The sequence below is a fragment of the Balaenoptera musculus genome, chromosome 4 (genome assembly GCF_009873245.2).
Source record: "Balaenoptera musculus isolate JJ_BM4_2016_0621 chromosome 4, mBalMus1.pri.v3, whole genome shotgun sequence".
In the NCBI taxonomy this organism is placed as follows: Eukaryota; Metazoa; Chordata; class Mammalia; order Artiodactyla; family Balaenopteridae; genus Balaenoptera; species Balaenoptera musculus.
Genome location: NC_045788.1, coordinates 39,299,122 through 39,318,904, shown reverse-complemented (window position 1 = coordinate 39,318,904; position 19,783 = coordinate 39,299,122). Strand labels below are relative to the sequence as shown.

Genomic DNA, 19,783 nt, shown 5'->3' with positions numbered 1-19,783 from the left:
CTGCCCCACGGCCCTTCCGCTCCAGGAAACTCTTGCCATCCCACCTTGCGCCGGGCTCCCTCCTCTCCAGATCTCCATTCCGCTGTCCCCCTGCTGCCTCTGCCTCCTGGACCTCTCCTTCACAGCACTTACCTCGGGCATTCAATAAATAACCGAGGAAGCTGTTTAATGTCCACCTCCCTCACCAGAATAACTATGCCCTTTGGGCAAGATCAACAGCTATCTTGTCTCCTTAGTGTCTAGCACAGTGCAGCTACTGAGTGAATGACTATTAAGTAAGTACATGAATGGGCAAAATAAAAATAAAAATCACAGAAGGCAGTGGGTTCAGCTGCAGCTTGAGCCCCTCTGCTTCACCCTACCCAACCTTGTCCCTCTTCCTGGTCCCTCAGGTGACAGTCTCTTTTGTTAGACCTACTGGCTCAGATGAAGCCATAGCTGAATGTGGTCCCAGGACTTCTGGGGGGAAAGCTCTCCGAGTGCATTGCCCACTGGATGGTAAGGGCTCCCGAGGCGTGCTCCATCCGCTCAGGGCTGCCTGGAACCTCAGGGACCCACTGTCCCATTCTATGCACAAGACAGTTTACGAGGTGCAGCCAGCTCCGGATTGGGCGTCAAGGGAGTGAGAATGCACAGTTTTATCTCCATGTGCCTCCACCCAACCAGGGGATCATTATGTTCCCTTCAAGCCAATACGTAGGGTGAGTTTTTGACTGAGCCTTAACAACTGGATAGATTTGATGATTAAAAGTAAGCATAGGGGTGGTGACGGGGACCTCCAAAACAGAGAAAACAAACAGAAAGCCACGCATTTATGGTCAAGTGAATTTCTAATTATTAATTAAAGTTTCTGTTTATGAAAAATTCTCGAATAGAAGCACGTGGGTGTAAGTGGATATTATATATCAAGAGATCACAGATATTCAGATGTGGCCATAGCCACCAGCAAAACTAAGCAGTTATTGTGTGATGAAAAGTCAGAGGGGCTAAATTCCAAATAGTTGGTGTAGTGGTTTCTAGTAGAAGTGGAAAGCACATGGCCCTTGGAGCCAGAGGGACCTGCACTAGCTCTGTGATCCCACCACACACTTCAGTTTTTTTGTCTATAAAATGGGAGTAACAGCAACTTGCCCCATCGTGCATTAGGCAAATAAATGAAAAGCAGCCACATCAGTGTGTGCCCAGTAGGCACTCAATAAGCAACAGCTTGTTTCTCTCATTAAAACAGGTTTAGGGCATGTCTCTGCAGTTCTCACAGCATCATGGCCTTCTTTGGCAGCACCTGCCACATTTGTGTCCTTATATGATTTATGTGAGTCTCCCCTGCTTGACTGCAAGCTCCATGAGGGCAAGAAGCCCCACGACATGACAGCCGCACATGGGCTTCTGCTCATCTTTATCCGCCATCCCTAACACACAGCAGATATGCAAATATATAGTCACTGACTGAATAAAGCTAAGGAGAAAAAATAATGACATATATTAAGGAAAGTCTTGGCAGACATCATATTGCACACTTTTCACTTTGCTGAAAACTTTCACACAAGCAATTTTAAAAATATAGCTTTTGCTCCAAAATGAATTCAGAAAATTTACCCTCTCAAAGCTCGGAGACTTGCTACACTTACAACATAAAAGCACAATTTCTATAAACTAAGGGATGTCTAGAAGACAATCTCTAATCCACATTAAAAACATGAGATTTATACCATAACATTGGTTGTTTTTGCGCCCCTAATCATAAGGATGCCACTACTGCTGTCCTGGGCCAGGTCTACCCGATTCCGGAGCCTGCTGATAATCACTTCCTTATGCAACGTCTGAGCTGCATCAAGAGGACACGTCTGGACGGGCATCCGAGGGCACCTTTCAGCTCAGCGTTTGAATATTGTTTATAACACCACCAGCCATAGGTTGAGGTCCTATGTGGTCCAGTTAGCTTTGCTCCTTTCCAAGGCCACTGATCTTCTCCAAGGCCACAGATGGCTCTGTCTTTACTTCTGGCCAGTCACCCTATAAATGGGTACCATGGCTCACAGGGTCAGGGAGGTAGAAGGAGGGTGTGAGGTCAAGATGCCCTGGGCAGAGGACTCATGAGATCTCAGTGTAGGATGTCAATGTGGCATGTTCTGTTTATGACACCTTGAAAGTCACTTTCACTTTGTGTGGTTATTTCCTCACCTATAAAAAAGAAGGGGACTGTACTCAGCATGAGTTACCCTTCTAGCTCTAAGGTCCATTCCACCTTTATTTTTGTTTTTATAAATTTACTTATTTATGGCTGCGTTGGGTCTTCATTGCTGCGCGTGGGCTTTTTCTAGTTGCGGCGAGCAGGGGCTACTCTTTGTTGCGGTGCGCGGGCTTCTCATTGCGGTGGCTTCTCTTGTTGCGGAGCATGGGCTCCAGGCGCGCGGGCTTCAGTAGTTGTGGCTTGCGGGCTCTAGAGCGCAGGCTTCAGTAGTTGTGGCTTGCGGGCTCTAGAGCGCAGGCTCAGTAGTTGTGGCGCACGGGCTTAGCTGCTCTGCGCCAGGTGGGATCTTCCCGGACCAGGGATCAAACCCGTGTCCCTCGCATTGGCAGGTGGATTCTTAACCACTGCGCCACCAGGGAAGTCCCCATTCCACCTTTGATAGTCAATGATTCTGTGAAAGACTCGAAAAACCTTAAAGGCCTCTATTTAGTGCTATTGGGCCTACAACTGTCATGTTTGAATCTGAGCCATAAGTCAAGAGACTGCCTGCTGTTAGTTAGGGTTCCTGATGTGAAAGCAATAAAACCAACGCTGGCTGATTTAAGCTCAGAGAATCAACAGGGGGTGGGCACTGAGAAACCAGGGGAGGCGGGGAAGGTTGGGAAGCAGAAGCCACGGCCGTGGTCCCCTCATGGGAAGGGTTCGGCAGCAGTCACCACCGCGAGGAGGCCTCCCATTGCTCCTGAGGGCCTCGCAGGGAACGCTCTAGACCCAAAGTCCCAGGGGAGCTCTTCCACCTGTGGCAGAGTCAGGGGAGGGAGAACCTGGGGTAAGGTTGCCCGAACAGGAGTCAGCCACTTGCAATTGACCTCCCACCAAAATCGCACACAGCAGAAAAGAGGTAATTCCCTAAAAAGAACCTGGGTGCTGTTAGGAAGGGTAAACCCATGCTGGGCAGAAACCCCATGCACATCCACCACAGGAGGAAGAACCTAAGAGTATAGATGTCAGTGTTGTGCATACGTCCCATCCTCGAGCATAGCATCTAGTGAATTTCAAAGGCGTATATAAATTGAAGCAGCTAGTCAAAACATTTGGTCTGCAATATCCTGTGATAAACCATAATGGAAAAGAATATAAAACAAAGAATGTCTATATGTGTATAACTGAGTCACTTTGCTGCACAGCAGAGATGGGCACAGCATTGTCAATCAATTACACTTCAATACAAAAAAAAGAAAAAAAAACATTTTGGTCTGGAGAACACACAGTTTTCAACCTGATTATATGGGTTTTACTGAAAGAAACGTTTACTTAGTAGTATCATAATCCACAATACATTGAACATGTAATTAGTAAAAGAATTCTGGGAAATTTGAAGAAGTCCTAAGAGGAAATCACTGATCCCGCCAGCCAAACCAGGCCACCCAAAGGCAGGGAATGAGTAACCGGGAACGCTCCTTATGAGAAGTCACTGAGTCATGGGGACATCCTTCTATTGCTGATAAAACTATGCCTGGAGCCCACAACCAGTTTAGCTTTGAAAATCTGGATTATTCAATCAGTCAGCAAATACTGAACATTCTGATATACCAAGTTCCTTTCCTTTTCCATTTTCACGAGAGTGTCAAACCTCTTTCCTCACCATTTCTAGTCTGTGAAGTCTCCCAAATGTGTTCCTCATGACTTAGCCCTCATTTCACAGCCTGAGTGGGCTTTGTCCCCCAGGCCACTTACACCTCTTTCTAGTCAACTGTAACTTACTCCCTTCTGTGGGAATTTTCACACCACAGGCTCACAGAGCCTTCACAATTCCACCAGACCCTTAACTTTAAAGAAGGAGACTCCCAGGCCAAAATGCTGCTTCCTCATTAAAAAACAAATAAACATATGGTATTTATTTTTCTCTTTCTGATGGTTCTGAAGAACCTAGGGGCAGGACAGGAATAAAGATGCAGATGTAGAGAATGGACTTGAGGACACGGGAAGGGGGAAGGGTAAGCTGGGACGAAGTGAGAGAGTGGCATGGACATATATACACTACCAAATGTAAAACGGATGGTTAGTGGGAAGCAGCCGCATAGCACAGGGAGATCAGCTTGGTGCTTTGTGTCCACCTAGAGGGGTGGGATAGGGAGGGTGGGAGGGAGACGCAAGAGGGAGGGGATATAGGGATATATGTATATGTATAGCTGATTCACTTTGTTATACAGCAGAAAGTAACACACCATTGTAAAGCAATTATACTCCAATAAAGATGTTAAAAAAAATCATTAAAAAACAAATAAACAAACGATTCAGATGTTGGCGAGCCAAATACCGTTCCAAAGGACAGGGACAATTTGTGGCTGGCCGCAGCCCGTGAAAGCAGACGACGGCTCACAACACAGCCCCCTGACTCCTGCCTTCCTGCTGGGAGGAGCCTTCCCTCCACAGGCCTGTGGAGTTTCTCTCTTCACCTGCCTCTCCTGCCCCTTCACAACACACGCTTCCTCCTGCAGGGGAGAGACTGAGGGAAGCCAGCCTCGTCGGAAGAGGAGGTAGCAGTCTTCAAAATGCATTTACAAAGCAAACACACTAGCAGAATTTCTGTTCCGGTTTCAAGTTCGCTTGGGATGACTTTGGGGGGGCCGAGAGACAGCACGAAGGATCTAACTCTCCCCTCTCTTCAAAAGCCACAACCTGTGTGTTATTTATTACCTTTGTTGGGTAGTTTTAATACAACCTTCTTAATTTTAAAAGCTAATATAAATCCAATTAAAGCCTCCAGTTTAGGTAATAATACTGTGCCAACGTTCATTTCTTAGTTTTGACAAGTGTACCACAGTTATATATATAACACACACACACTTACATATACTCAAACTATTTATTATATTTGAAGAAATATCAGAAAACAAGTATATTTCTCTTAATAATTATATATGTGTATATTATATATAATATACATATTATATACAATGTTAACATCAGGGGAGGTTGGTAAAGGATATTCAGAAACTTTCTGTACTATCTTTGTAACACCTCTGTAAATCTAAAGTTATTCCCAGATAAAAAGTTTTTTTTAAAAAAAGCTAAGTGAACGTTTCCCATTTTTCCAAAGGAAAGTGAATTAACACCCCAAACTTGTCTCATTTGTTTGAAATCTGTTGACTTTGGACTTATAGCCAATAGTTCTAAAGAAGAAAAAAAAAACTTCCCAATCTCTATACTTTCAATAAGTCCTCCTAAATACTATATATTTAGTTAAATAAAAACAATACAATTCATCAATATTAAAGTTTCATTAGATTCTATATAACAATAAATTTTATTAGAACTCACCCCTACCACCACCCCTTCGAATTAAATGGTCTCAGATGAGTTTCCAGCAGATAAAAGAACTGAGGCCACATATCCTGCATTTTGTGTGTGTGTGTGTGTGTCTGTGTGTCTGTGTGCACATGCATGTTTATGTTTAAGACAATCTGTTCTTAAAGAGCCCTTCCCTTTTCATCCTTCATAAATAACGAAATACCCCAAATCCAAATAACAAATCAATTTTTGAACTGCTTTGAAGATGAAAGAGAAAACTAAATTCTAAGTAATGGAATGTATAAAAAAATAAAGTGAAATAGAGGAAGGTGTGTACGTAAGGCATCTCTTATTTTTTTCCTCTGGATGTTACTGTTTCAAATTACTTTAAGCATTGAAAGGGGGAAAAATGTTATGCTGGTGTCAGTAAATAAGACCAACACTCCTTCAGGAGTTTTCCTCCCTGAGATCTCTCATTTCTAGACTCTTACCAAACCTCTTAGCAAGTCATCCCACCTCATCCCCACTTCAGGTAAGTGATCTAACATCTTTGGGTCTCAGTTTTCTTACCTGTAAAATGAAGGGGTTGGGTTAAGTGTGGGATGGAAAACTGGTAGCCCAAGACCATCTTTTGAACCACAGACCTGTTTCTTAGCTCCACAAAATTGTATTTATTTAAAGTTATTTGCAGTGCATTTAGTATTCAAGATACTTCTCATAAAAACCTGGGTCTTGGGCTTCTCCTGACATATCATAACTCTGAGACTCTGTTCTGGCACAGCAACAAGTCAGTAGTATGAAAGAACAGCTGTCTTCTGTCCCTGGGACCTGTCCTCCACTCCTCTCATTAGTTTCCTCCGTGGCCTCTGGAAGCATCTGAGTTTGCCACCCTTGCTATGGAGTGCCTTCCAGCTCTAATATTCACATTCTCAGTGTGATTGTTTACTAGTAAAACAGAATTTTAATTTGCTTCCAGTGCACTGGACTTTCTGCAGAGGTCTTACATGTTAGTTTAAGCACAACCATTGTACATTTGCTTTGTTGAAAGTTTCCATATGAAACACAAGAAAAATACATCTAATACCGAAATCACCATACCATAGTAGAGCCAGTATTCAGAAAAATTTAAAACTACTGCTGCCTAAAGTTGTTCTTCTAGAATAAGATCTTACTTTAAGGGCTATTTGGGTCAGACGGTGGGGTCACTGTTGGCCGGATAACAACTCTAATAGGAGATCATTGATTACATAATTTACATAATTTAAGTATTCAAAAATAAAATCCCAGTGGTCTTCTCTTACTCCTCACAGAAGCAATTTTAGAGTGGAAAAAAAAAGGACAGAGCACTTAAGATGTTGTTGCTTATAATAAAATGTCAGACCCGGTCAAAATGGACCAAAATTCTGTAAGACTGCACAAAGAAAAAAATTGTAATTTTCATAAGTGGCATAATTTTTAGCCACTGGTGCCATGAGGAGAAAAACAGAAGGCTAAGTTGGTTTTGAAACTATTTGAAAACATGTTATTTTTATAGGAGTGGAGATTAGGCTTTACGTTCTTTTCTAAGAAGACACTGTGCCAGGTTCCCAGAGGTCCAGCCCCTCCTTATTTTAGAAAGAAGTTTAACACTACTCTTTCTCTGGATGGAGAAAATGGGGGTACAAGCTATCATGCTGACGGACTTGACATTTAAAATGCCCTAGCATTTCATAACACAGCAGCTTTTCTGTTTTTATTTTTTTAATGCTCTAACCTCAAATCTAAATTTAAAACACGGCTGGAGATCTCAGGAATTACGAGGAAATTACCTCATTCCCTTTCAACTTTTTTAGACAGCGAAGTTCTTTCCATATATGGCAGACCAAGAAGGAAACAGAATCAAGTTACAGAACCAAGTAGCTGTCTGGACTTACCTGTTGTTTTGTTCGGGGCATGTCTACAGCCTATTAGTGAGCGAGCGGTCCCTGGCCACCGCTAGCTGGCCTCGGAAGAGTGCCTGTCCTCAGCTCTCCATCACTAAGAGGTCCACGAGGGAGCCTGGCCAGGGGCTCTGGCCACCAGAGGTGCCCAGTACTAGAGGAGCCACTGTCTTACGGACTCTGTATTGGTTCTCTTCACAGACAGGTCACCCACACAGGAGGGAAACGGGAAACAGAGGCAGGTTGCGGATCACGGCGGGGGGATCCGAGGGGAGGAAGCAAAGGGTATGTGCTGCCACGGGGACAACGACCTACCAGCCTGGCTGGTGTGTGTCCAGAAGGCGCCAGTAGAAAATCTGCCTGTTGCAGGCCTGACTGTGAGGCTGCAGAGATGCTGCTTTGTTCTCTGCTCTTCCTCAAGCACCGTGAAAACAACCCCGTCCACCTGGGCAAATGGAGCATCACCTGGAAAAGCCCCCAACCCCACGCCGCCACCACTTTCTGGATAGAAGCTTTTTGTAACATTTAAAAAAAAAAAAAAAAACAAAACCAATAATTCATGAATAACTAAGACATTTATTTCTACGAGGAAGAGTTTTGAAGAATCAATCATCTCTCTTAGGACACGGGTAATAAAACTCTTGAATTGATGAATCTGCAGAAATCAGCTGCTGACTAATGCACTGCTCCTTGTAATCCATAAAAATTGAAATTTTTTTTTTGGTATACTATGCTAGTATCCCAAGGAAGATTCACAATCACTTTCATGAGCCACAAATATTAAGGAGAGACTTCGAGAAATGGAAGGAAAAAAAAGAGAGAGAAAGGTGACATGATATTGCTGATGATGGATACACCAAAAAGTTCACTCAATTACAAGTAAATATAAAATATGTGGATGGAGATACAGAGGTATCAGTAAAATGTACAGATACAAGAGGCAATTATTAGGAAATCTGATACACAAAGCTAGACTGAAGAAAACTGGTAACTTTTTCACTTGCAGTAAGCTTTGCTTTAAGTATAACCTCATGTCAGTAAAACATAACTAAAAAATATTTTACAAGTACTTTAAAAACCATCAACCTCGTACTGAACAAGCAGTGGTCGAGTTCATTCCTATCACCTGGGTGTTTCCTAGTTTAAACCATCACCCTATTTTCTCTCTTTTTTTTTTTTTTGGCTCTGCCACACAGCTCCCAGGATCTTAGTTCCCCGACCAGGGATCAAACCCGGGCCCTGGCAGTGAAAACGCAGAGTCCTAACCAGTGGACGGCCAGGGAATTCCCAACCATCACCTTTGAATCGCATATATTGATACTTTATAGAGAAAATACCACAAAAGTAGGAAACAATGGGAATAACCTATAATAACACAAATGTTGAAAAACAGGTCAGGTGGAGAGAATAAAATTAGGTTAAATATATGCATGAATGAAAACAGAGAAAAACAAGTGATGAAAATTAGTGATAGAACATGCTTGACATAATTATTTAACAAATATATAAGGAAAATAACAGAATCATTCACAAAAGTGAATAGCAGTAACCAAACCAAACCAAAACAAACACACCCAGAACATCTGAAACAATGAGCGCTCTTATGGATTTGATAAGACTTGGTAAGTGAAGGAGAGTGATTATTACAACTCTCTTGGACCTGACAAGAAGAAAGAGTGATGATTCACTTCTACAGATTTAACTGGGAAACTCAGAAACGCCATACAGGCAACGTAAAAACCCAAACACATCTCCCTTCCCTGACGTCCATTTTTCTATTCCTAGTTTTCATCCATATTCTAACAAAGCCAGTGTCCTAATAGAGACTACTTTATGGGCCTCTCCTGAACTCCACAAATGCCTTTCTTTCTAGTCTCTTCTTGGTTTTGTTATTTTGCTCTTTTTTGGGCTTATAATAAACGATTCACTTAAAACTCTGTCTAGTTAGAACAAAATGTTTCCACTTGTGTGGTGAGCCACATGGAAATCTTCTCCGCCCTGTCTATCTGAACCCGGGCATGGCCTCATAGCCTGACAGTCGATGGACGGATTGTAAATGGAAGTGGCGTGCACAACGGTCAGCCCTCACCCTCGCTGCTCCCTCCTCTGCCTCCTGGTACTCAGGCGGCTCCTTGCACGGTCCGCAAGGGCCAGTCGGCCCTGAACCTGTGAGAGGAGAGGACTGCGTGTTGCCCAGTGCTGGAAAGGAGGGTGGACAGCCAGGAAAAGGTGTTTACAGATGGCGAAGGAGAAAGGACAGAAAAAAAAAATCTGTCAACCCAGGGAGAGTGCTCTTCTGCTGGCAGAAATACGGTGATGAGCTGAAATCCGAATGGAAGGAGGCAATTTTATGATTGTATTCCAACATGGGTTTTAAAAAAAGAAAAAGAAATAAACAATAAAATGAAACTTTTCTATCAGGTGATAAAAATTAGAATCTACTTCCAGTCTTGAAGCTCTTAAGTGATGAGGCTGGATCTATCCTCCAGTTAAGTTGTGAAAAGACTCTTTTTAAAAGACGTAGCTGAAGGGGGCCGAGTTCATTAAAAGTGGGAATTGTGAGTCAGGTGACTTGAGGCTGGGTCAGGCCTGGGCTGAGGAAGGTGGGTGAAGACGTTTAATCTTCATAAGCCTGCTTCCTCCTTTGAAAGTGGCGAGGGTTTGATGAGATGACCTCTCAGATCCTTTCTATCTTTAAAATCCTATTACTTTTCTATGAAAAATGCTCAGTTTCATAACTGGCACTTGAATTTCTACAAAAGCTGTGTGCAAAATTATCTCCCAGTCACTGACAGTATAAAGCAGCAACAGTATAAAGTGTCATCTGTCCCAACAGCTCAGGGAACATAAAGCAGCTAAAGAAAAGCATTTGCAAAGGTCCCTGTTGTTAAAAAAAAAAACAAATAGGACTGAGCTTCAGAGGTAAGAAAACAAAACCATTCATGTCTTCAGGGACAAAGGTCCAGGAATAAAAACAAATTTCTATTTTAAAATGCAAATGTAATGTCACAGAGTTCAGATAAACTTTTAAGGAAGGATCTGTAATTACTATTATTAGTATTAATAAAGTTCATAGTATACCGGCTTTGAGCAAATTTAAAAACTAAACAGAAACGTGGTACAAAATACATTAACCAGGTAACAAGCATTCATCAAATGTCCAGTCCTCAGGAAATGCCCGAGCCTGTACATGTATGCGTTTGAAGGGGAGGAGGGATTTAAAATAGTTGGGCAGATAAGAGACATACCCACAAAAAGAGAATGCAAACAATGTCACTGAAAGAGCCTGAAACCAGAGATTGACAGGTCTGGTTTGAGTTTTGTCAGGGATGAGCCTTTTAAAACCTAAGAATGAGGAAATGGAACACAAGAGGAGTAAGAAGTTCGGAAGAGAGGTTGCTTAGAGCCGAGATGATCAGGTACAGCTTCCCAAAGAAGCTGAATCAGAGCACGCCTTGGGGAAGAGAGTGCTGGGCAGTATGGTGGACAGTAGCGTCCGGACCTGCTACAGAGCAAAGGGCTCATGCTGGGCCTTCCTGGGAGTGAAGTCACAAGGAATGCCAGGCAAAGGTTCTAGAGTTGAAAGTGCATTCTGAGCTAGAAAGGGATGGAGGAAGGTGACGTGATGTCGGCGGTGAGATGTTCAAACAGCTCAGTGAATGTGTGATGAGAATATCTGTATCTGTTTTTCAGATCTGCGGCACGACAGTGATCCTTAGAATGTTCTAAAGGACCACTACGTACAAACCACTTGGTGGGCAAAGATTTCCTTTAATCCAACTACAATATTTTCAAAAGGCTCTTCTGCAGTAGGATGAACTATCTGATGGTAGCTGAAATACACAAACAGAGCCTCAGAACCTGTGGTTTACCTGCAACCTAAGTTTTTGGAAAACCCAACCATATTTCTTTAAAGTCTTGAGTACATGCTAATGCATAGAGCAGCCTTTGCAGCTCTTAAACAGAAATCAACATAAATTAGAAAAGCAGACGATGATGACACTAAACATTTCAAGGTAAAGGTTGAAGCAAAGAATATAGCTAGTCCGGTAATTTCCGGTTATGGTAAAAAAAAAAAAAAAGTTATTTTAACACTGTCATGTCATGCTCTCTAAGAGGGATAAGTGATAACTGCAAACCACTCAGAATGTTTTCACTGTGGTATCCCAGGCTGATGAATCACATAACTTATTAAACTTATAAACTTTACTATATTTTTCAGGAATAATAAAGACCTCTTATTTCAGTCTGTAAAAATGGGAATTCATGCAATTTAAACATAGCCTGAGTAACTAAGGAAACAAACTACTCAGCCATTCAAGCTACTTTAGTAGTGTCATTGACGGAGAAGGAGTAACTGGGCTGTAATTCTTACAGAATAATACATTGAAAATAACCTGTAATTAGTACCATTCTAGGAAGAAGTGTAGGCTATTTAAAGTTTGCTACTAGTTAATAGTACAAACAAATAAAAAGACAAATTGCTTTCAAGTACTTTGGAAATAACTTCATCAGCACTTGCTTTCAATTAACATGTTGATTAAAATTATTTTTATCTTCTCATTAATGGAGGAAAACGCATCTGTCACAGGCAGTAAAAAATAATAAAACTGCAATGAAAATGTGTCAGGTCTACAACTAGAACTCCTCTTTAATTTAAAAAAGAGTCCTTTCCTTTTTTTGAGCAATGGGTGTAATGACTTCGGTTGGCTATAAGATGTGATCCTGGTACTTTGCTGTTGTTTTCTCTTAAGAGATAGGGGATCAGTCACCCCAGTCACCTGAAGAGAGATGTCCTGCAAATCCCCAAGGACACAGATGGAATACACCAACAGGTGGGAGAGGAAACCAACATCAAATGGTGCAAATTCTTTGGAAAACAGGCAACTTCTCGAACAGTTAAACACACAGCTCCCATAGGATCCAGCCATTCCACTCTCTGGTATTTTCCCAAGAGAAATGAAAGGATATGTCCATACAAAGAGTTGTACGTGAATGTTCACAGCACTTTTATTTGTAATAGACAAAAACTAGAAACCACCCAAAGGTCCATCAACCAGGGAGTAGGGTACATCCATAAAATGGAACTCTACTCAGCCATAAAAAGGAATGAGCTATTGACATACACGATAACACAGATGAATCACAAAATAATTATATGCTGACTGAAAGATGCCAGACAAAATTGAGTACATATTATATGATTCCTTTTACATTAGTTTTAGAAAATGCAAGCTAACTTATAGTGATAGAAATAAGATCAGTGGTTGCCAAGGAACAGAATGGGAAGGATTGCAAAGCAGCAAGAGGATACTGTTGCGGGTGAGAGATAGACGCATCACCTTGGCTTTAAATGTGCAGTTAATTGTATGTCAATTCTACCTCAATGGAGCTATTTTTTAAAAAATAAAGAATCAAAAGGAGGGAGAAGTAGGAGGGAGAAAAAAGGGTGAAGTTATACTCCACTTAGGAAGAGGAGTAGGTTGAGGCAGTGGGTACCCCCCTCCACTTGGTGATGGGGAGGCAGAAGAATGGTACTGTGACACACTAAGGTCCTGGCGAAGCAGGAGAAAGACAGAGCCTTGGGGCTGCGCTCAGAAGAGGGAAACGGGAAGAGAAGCTCCAGGTTTCCCTCAGGACCGCCCCTCAGGATTGTCTGCGCCAGTTCCCATAGAGCAGGCAGGGAGAAGAGAATTTAGGATGAACGCGAACATATGGGGGCAGGGCTCACGTAACTTGGCACCCTGGTTCTAAATCTCACTCCTGGGTTGTGTGTGGCCCTTGAGTTTACCAGTGGCGTTCACACACCTGCAGGCCCAGGGCAGGACCATGAGAAACACAGGGACACAGGATGGAGGCGGGGAGGGGTCTGGCCAACTGGAGGGGGCACTTCCAGGAGTAGTTCTGGTTGTTGGGTGAAACCTCTCCCCTCCCTGTCCGCCCCCCCCCCCAAAGAGTGTGTCAGGCACAAGGGAGCTACTGGGGATAAGGCAGTGGGATAAAGTGACCTCGCTGCCCTCAAGGCTCTGACGTCAAGGTGAGGGGTTGGGACGTTGAGGAGGGGGTGGGCCACCTGAGGCGATGCAGGTTTGTGATGGAGCAGCCCTGAGAAGACAGCAGGAAGTCAGGCGACCAGAGCTTCCTTCAAGACTCCCCAGGCACCTCCTGCTCTGACACCAAAGGTGGTTCCCAGGAGCATCCAAGCTCATGCCCCTCCACTGGCACCAAGGGAGAAATGAGCTGCTTACAGCTTCACAAGGTAAAGGTCAGCCCTAGGTTTGAAGTCCTACCCAAACGCTGCGTGTTTTTAAATGTGCCTCTAAATCTTCCCTGGATTGGAGACAGCTGATCGTCAGCACATCTTTGCGATCTCAGTCTTTCGTTTGGAGTGTATCGCTGTAGCCAAGAGGAAGAAAGGGGCGTTGGACAGGGATGAGAAGGCAGCTGCTGCTTTGCTGGGCAGAACTCAACGTGTTTCCATTCACACCAAACCCCGTCTGTGAGAAGAGACCCGTAAAGTCATGGGATTTTGATTATTTCCTAGTTTACTTCTGTCCTTAACACTAAGGAAATCCAAGAGAGGACCTGTCATTAGGAAACCCTTTAAGTTATTTCAGGAACATGGAAGCTCTTTCCTTTCCTCTTGTTTCAACTAATTTTGAGCATCAAAAGGAAAAAAACCTAGTCTGGCATCAGAAGGAAGGACAAAAACCCTTTCGTAGTTTTCTTACTGGGATCTTCGGCAAATCTCTTAACCTCTCTAGGCCTCAATTTTCTCAACTGTACAATGAGGGGACTGGCTTAGGTCTGGGCCGTGTGAGTCTTATAAACACTTCATTTATTCAGTATTTGAGAACCTACTACTTCTCGGACACTGTCGCAGGCTCTAGGTTACAACAATGAAACGACGCAGGCAAGACCCCTGCACTCCAATTCGATTCTAGAGAACCAAAAATGAAGAACTGAACATGATAATGTCAGGCAGTGATAAGCACTAATACACGAGGAGTGCCTTGGTAGGTGGTGGAGTGCCTTACTCTGTATCAGGGAGGGGGGCCGGGGACAGCCTCTCTCAGGAGGTGAGTTGAGCACAGTCTGGGATGATGAGGAGGAACCAGGAGGAACCAGCCACTGGATTCCAAGCAGAGGTAACAGCACGGGCAAAAGTCATGTGGTGGGAATAGCTTATTTGGGTCTCTTCACAGGTGAAGGAGCTGTACCTGCCTTTTTCATTTTATACCCCTCCTCCCAGTACTATGTATTAATTTCACCTAAATGTATTTACACACAACTTTTTAAGGAGGAGCAAAAATACCGCTCGATTTGAGCAACTCCTTCAGGACAGACTTCTTCTTTTACACCAACTCCTTTGTTACTCTCAAACTTCTGTCCTCAGGGTTATAAATTCTTGCACTTATTCCAGGCAGGAGTAAACAGGATTTTAACCAGTGTTTTCCAAACTTTTATGACAGCGACCCACAGTGGGAAAGAAATCTTACACTGTAACCCAGCGTCTACATAAAACTGAAACAAAACTTTCTAAAAAAAACAATCTTACTGTGACTACCTGCAACACACTGCAGTACATTCTATCTTATTTTTTAAAAAGTGATAAGGTGATTTCATGGGGAACTTGCAGTTTGAAAAACACTATTCTAAACTAACAGCAGCTAGTAATTTTGTTCCAATACAAACCAAAATATGGAAAATTTCAATATTAAACAACCTCACAGGCCACTTCCTTCTCCCGTTTTTTCTGTACATAGACTTACTTTGAAGCAATGGAACCCAAAATTCGGTGTGACTTGTGGAGGAAATGCCCAGGTGGGGACATTTTCAGGAGGGCGAGGGAAGGAGAGGGGAGGAACCCACAATGCAAACTGTTCACTAGGTGAGGAGACAAGACACCCTCAGGTTTCAAAGATGGCCCAAGAAGGAAAGATTCAGTCCTTATTCTTCAATAAGGAAGAAGGTGTGTGTGTGTGTTGGGGTAGGCTGGTCTGTTAGGTTAGCCATTAAATTGTAAGTTCCTGGGGCGGGGGGCGAGGAGTCAGTGTGCATCCCTACCTCGCTCACCGTAATTCCAGGCCCACGTGGTCAGATGTGTAACCGCAGCGCTGAGAATCACACCTTGAATTTAGCACAGAGCACATGGGCGCTCAAGAACTTTTTGAATAATGGAACTCATTGTCATCATCAAACCCTAACTTTGCATGTATACCCAATTATTACATTTTCCTGGAATGTAAAAATGTCTGGCCATAGTAAAGGAATCTTATGTATCTTCAAGTCATTGTTTAAGTCCAGGGAGCTTAATTAGGTATTTTTCTCAGCACTAGGTGGGAAAAGCATGTTGTGAATTGCAAGGTACAAGACAGAGTACTACCTGTAATGGAAAGATTCCGTGTCTGCGAGTGGCCACGGTAAACAGCTGGTATTAAAATGAGTGTGTTAATTTAATAGGTAGTTTCTCAAGGGACACTAACCAGTGGGCCCTGTCAGCCAAGGGCTCCCTCTGATAGAAACCGTGCCAATCAACTGTCCTTACCCCTGAAGTCAGAAGTGCATGCACCCAATTTCCAGTAGCCCCAGGGCCCTGGAGCCGAAAAATTACACCTGCAAGCAGGCATTCTCCCACACTGCCACACACAGAAAGCAGCTCATTTAAACTGTATGCCCTTCAGCCCCATTTAGGATCTGTTCATTAATGATTTCAAATTACAACTGTTGCTTTATCTCAAGACAGTGATAAATAGGGGAGCTACATTCATGACGCTTTTCTTTTAAGTCATTTATCTGCTCTCCTCTCAGGGGCAAAAAAGATGTTGAGACAAGTGTGAACCTGCCAGAGCTTCTTATTATAGATGTATCCCTCCTTCCCTCCCTCTCTCTTTTCCACTCCAGCACCGTTCCCTCTCTGGGTTTCCTGAACTGAGGCGCAAGCCTCCGGTAAGGAACTGCTTATCAAAACTAGGCGGGATTCAGCGGAGAGGGGGTGAGTCAGCCCACAGAGGAAAGAACCACTCCCTCATCCTAGCAGGTCAATTCACCCGTTCCCTCAGGTCAACAATAGATCGGGTTTCAGAAAGGAAAAAATCTCAGAGGAGGGCGGTCAACCCATTACAATTCAGGAGCATCCGCTCAAACGCCAAGAGGGAACAATCCCTGCTGCCTCACCGGAGGTGTGGGCAGGCGAATGCGTGCTTGTGCGTAGGGACAGCCTGTATAGGGATGAGACATTAGTGGCAACGAAGGGACACCCACCACGGCTGACAAAGCCACAACTATTACGACCTAAGATATCACCCACACACAGGCCACCGACTTCGGTGCCAAAATCTCCCCGGATTTATTTTCAGTCAAGTGACTCACAACCTCGTCTCCATAAGTAATTCCATTAAAATGAGTCGCTGGTTCCACTAACCCGACTTTCCGCTGCCCTCTGGCTGCCCCTCCCTCCTCCCCGCCCATCCTGCAAACCCAGACAGCTCAGAGACTGAGCAACGGTACCCCAGGAGAGCATAAGTCAGGCTCTCCTGCCCGGCACCCACCCTCGGGGCAGGATGAATGGGGCCGCCGCCGGGCGGGAGCGCGGGTAGGGCGCGTGCGGGCTGTGCGCGGGGTGTGTACGTGTGTGCGCGCGTGGGCACGCACCCCGGGCAACTTACCGAGGTGGAGTTGGTCCTCGCCTGGCCCTGGTTCCGCACCTCCTGCTCCCGGAACTGCAGCCCAGCCAGATGCTTCTCCAGAGCCTCCCAGTCCATAGGGGGCACCGGGGGCTCCTCCGGGACGCACATCCCGCTGTCCGTGGGCTGAAGACAGAGGCCCCCGGCCGCCGGGCCCCGGCCACCGCGCCGGCCCCCCGCCGGCTGAGGCTTCTGGACCGCCCGGCGGGGGCCCCGGGAGCCGCTGAGCCGGCTGGCCACCACCACGTTGCCATTGTGCCTGAGGTCCTGGGGGTCGTGCGCGTGGAGGTTGCCGTTGGGCACGGGGGGCGGCATGGCGGTGGTGGCGCCCCTGCCGCCGCCGCTGCGGGTCCTGGCGCTCACGTCCCCCCGCTCCTGGGCAGGACAGCGGTCATCCCGGTACCCTCGCTCGCCGCGCTCCTCCTCCTCTTCCTTCTCCCCGTCCTCCTCCGGCGCCCACTCATCAATCACCTTCTTCTGGTAGACCGGGAAGGGCTCCTCATAGTCCTCCAGGGCAGACACCAAGTCCAGGCTGCCCCCCGGCGACGACGAGGATTTGCACTCGGAGCAAGGGGTCACTTTGGTGGAGTTGGACTGCGAACTGGCGCGGCTACTGCTGCTGCTGCTGCCGGCGTCACTGCCTAGATCCATCCCATCCTCTCGGTAATCCTGGGGGGAGGAGGCAGAAAGAGTGAGCCGCCGGGCCGAGCCTGCTCCGGCCGCCGCCCGCCGCCCGCCGCGAACGCCCCGGCCCAGGGCCCCGCGCCCGCCTGGCTGGAGGTGCGCCCCCCAAAGAGGCCTGCGGGGGGGGGAGCCGGCACCAGCCTGAGGCTTTCCTCATCCCATCCCCTCCCCTGCGACAGGCAGACTTCCTCCGGGTAACTAACCCTCAAATCAGCAAAGGGGGTGCCCAGCTACCGGCACGTAGACTTTCCATAAGAGGCACCCCGGGGCGCACATGGACTTTGTTTTAACCATTTTGCGCCGGGCGCGCCCCCGCACCCCGCCCCAGGGATTCTCCGAGAACCAGACACTTTCCCAGAGAATTATAACTCCCTGGGGGCGGGGACCGAGAAGAGGGTGGGCGGCTACTAAATTCGCACCTCGCGCAGGGCGCCGAGACCACCCCCTACCCGGCCCCGCCCCGCCCCCGCCGGCGGCCGGGAGCCCGGCTCCGCTGGCGAGCCGAGCTTTACTTTCTAAGGAACCGCAGGCAGCTCGGAGGTCTCACTCCCGCCTCCGCGCCTCCCCGGCCGGCCCCTCCTCGGCTCGCCGGAAGGCTCGGGGTGGGGGCCGCTCTCGGCTCCCGCCGGGCAGGGTGGCCCCCGCGGCCCCCAAAGGTGTGCGGGGCCGGGGCGCGGCGGCCGTAGCTGCAGGCGCCGCCGCCGCCGCCCTGGGGGAGGGAGGACGCGCCCTGCCGGCACGGAGCCGGTCCCGCCACCGAGCATGCCCAGAGGCTGCCGGGCGCGGCGCAGTCCGCTCTCCCGGCTTTCTCGGAAGCAGGCTGGGGCGGGAGGCCGGGCGGGGATCGCGTTGGAGGGGCCGGGAAAAGGCCCGAGGGAAGGGGACTCGGGGCTTTAGGGGCGCAGACAGGACCACTTAGTAGGGGCGGCGCCCTGGGGAGGGTGGTGAATTTTAACCCCCAGACACACTCATATTTCCTGGGAGAGCCTCAAGCCCTCTCTGCGGGGCTCATTACCCAGCCTAAACCCCCGCGCATCCCAAAGCGCAGGCCCGGTGCCTCCCAAACCCGCGCGGAAGTCCCCAAGTGACCCCTTGCAGGACCTCCCTCCCGCTACATGCGCACATACACAAGCCCATGTGGGAGTCCGAGTGACGTGTGCTCGGTGGTCATGCACCATCATTTCCCTTCCACCTTCCTCCTCGCCGCTTCCTCTCCCTCCACCGCCCAGCTCCAGTCGCCTGGCCGTCTCCCCTTGTTAAGTTCAGGCTGTGGGTGGAACCTGTTGCGTTAGCTCACGTTTTCTTTCCCCTCCCGGCTGCGCGCCGAGGATGACCTATGAGAGGTGTGTGTGTATGAGGAATGGAGGAGTGTGAGATGCGATTGCTGTCTGGCATGGAGGTGGGGAATCTGAGCTAAAGGTTTGGGCGAGCCTCCAAAGTCCCCTTTGGCCACCTCCAATCAAGGGGACATTAAAGGAGGGGAAGAGGTGGGTGTCAGGTCACAAGCTCCTGGCACAGACGCTGGCTTGGCTTCCTTAAATTTTTCAGGAAACCGAGTCGAAAAAAACCTCTGCTGGATTTTTCAAAACACAGCGACGGCCTTAGTTTGGCAGCTTTAGGAACAAGGTTCCATGAAGGGAAAGATAACCAACACTTGGAAAACGGATATGGGTCGCAGAGCACCTTTTAAGGATTAAGACTTTACTGTGAAGAAACTGTTACCCAACCCTGGGGAAGTAGGAAATGCCCTCTTCTCTGGTTATGAAAAACAGCACTTAGAAGTTAAATGTCCTCCCACAGGCAAAAAATGATAAATATGTGTGGTGATGGATGTAACTAGATGGGGGGAATCCTTCCACAACATATATACGTGTGTGTGTGTGTGTGTGTGTGTATGTATATATATTTTTTCACCATAGTGGACACTTTAAATATCTTACAATTTTATATGTCAGTTACATTTCAATAAAGCCAAAAAAAATTTTTTTAAGAAAAAGAAGGAAAAACAA

General features: G+C 46.4%; 1 protein-coding gene across 3 annotated transcripts in view; it reads right to left on the bottom strand.

The window, feature by feature from the left end:
- The window catches only part of SCHIP1 (schwannomin interacting protein 1), a 126,043-nt gene extending 107,076 nt beyond the window's left edge, over positions 1-18,967 (bottom strand). Inside the window, exons 1-2 of one of the 3 annotated variants that reach the window (XM_036850424.1) lie at positions 18,902-18,967; positions 17,073-17,759 (exon numbers count right to left, since the gene is read on the bottom strand). In XM_036850424.1, the coding sequence (XP_036706319.1) occupies positions 17,073-17,759; positions 18,902-18,955 (741 nt within the window). In that variant the 5' untranslated portion in view covers positions 18,956-18,967. Of the gene's footprint in view, positions 1-17,072; positions 17,760-17,977; positions 18,211-18,286; positions 18,453-18,901 lie in introns of those variants that run through there. The other 2 variants (XM_036850423.1, XM_036850422.1) reach the window with 2 other exon arrangements.
- Between the last annotated feature and the right edge of the window lie 816 nt (positions 18,968-19,783).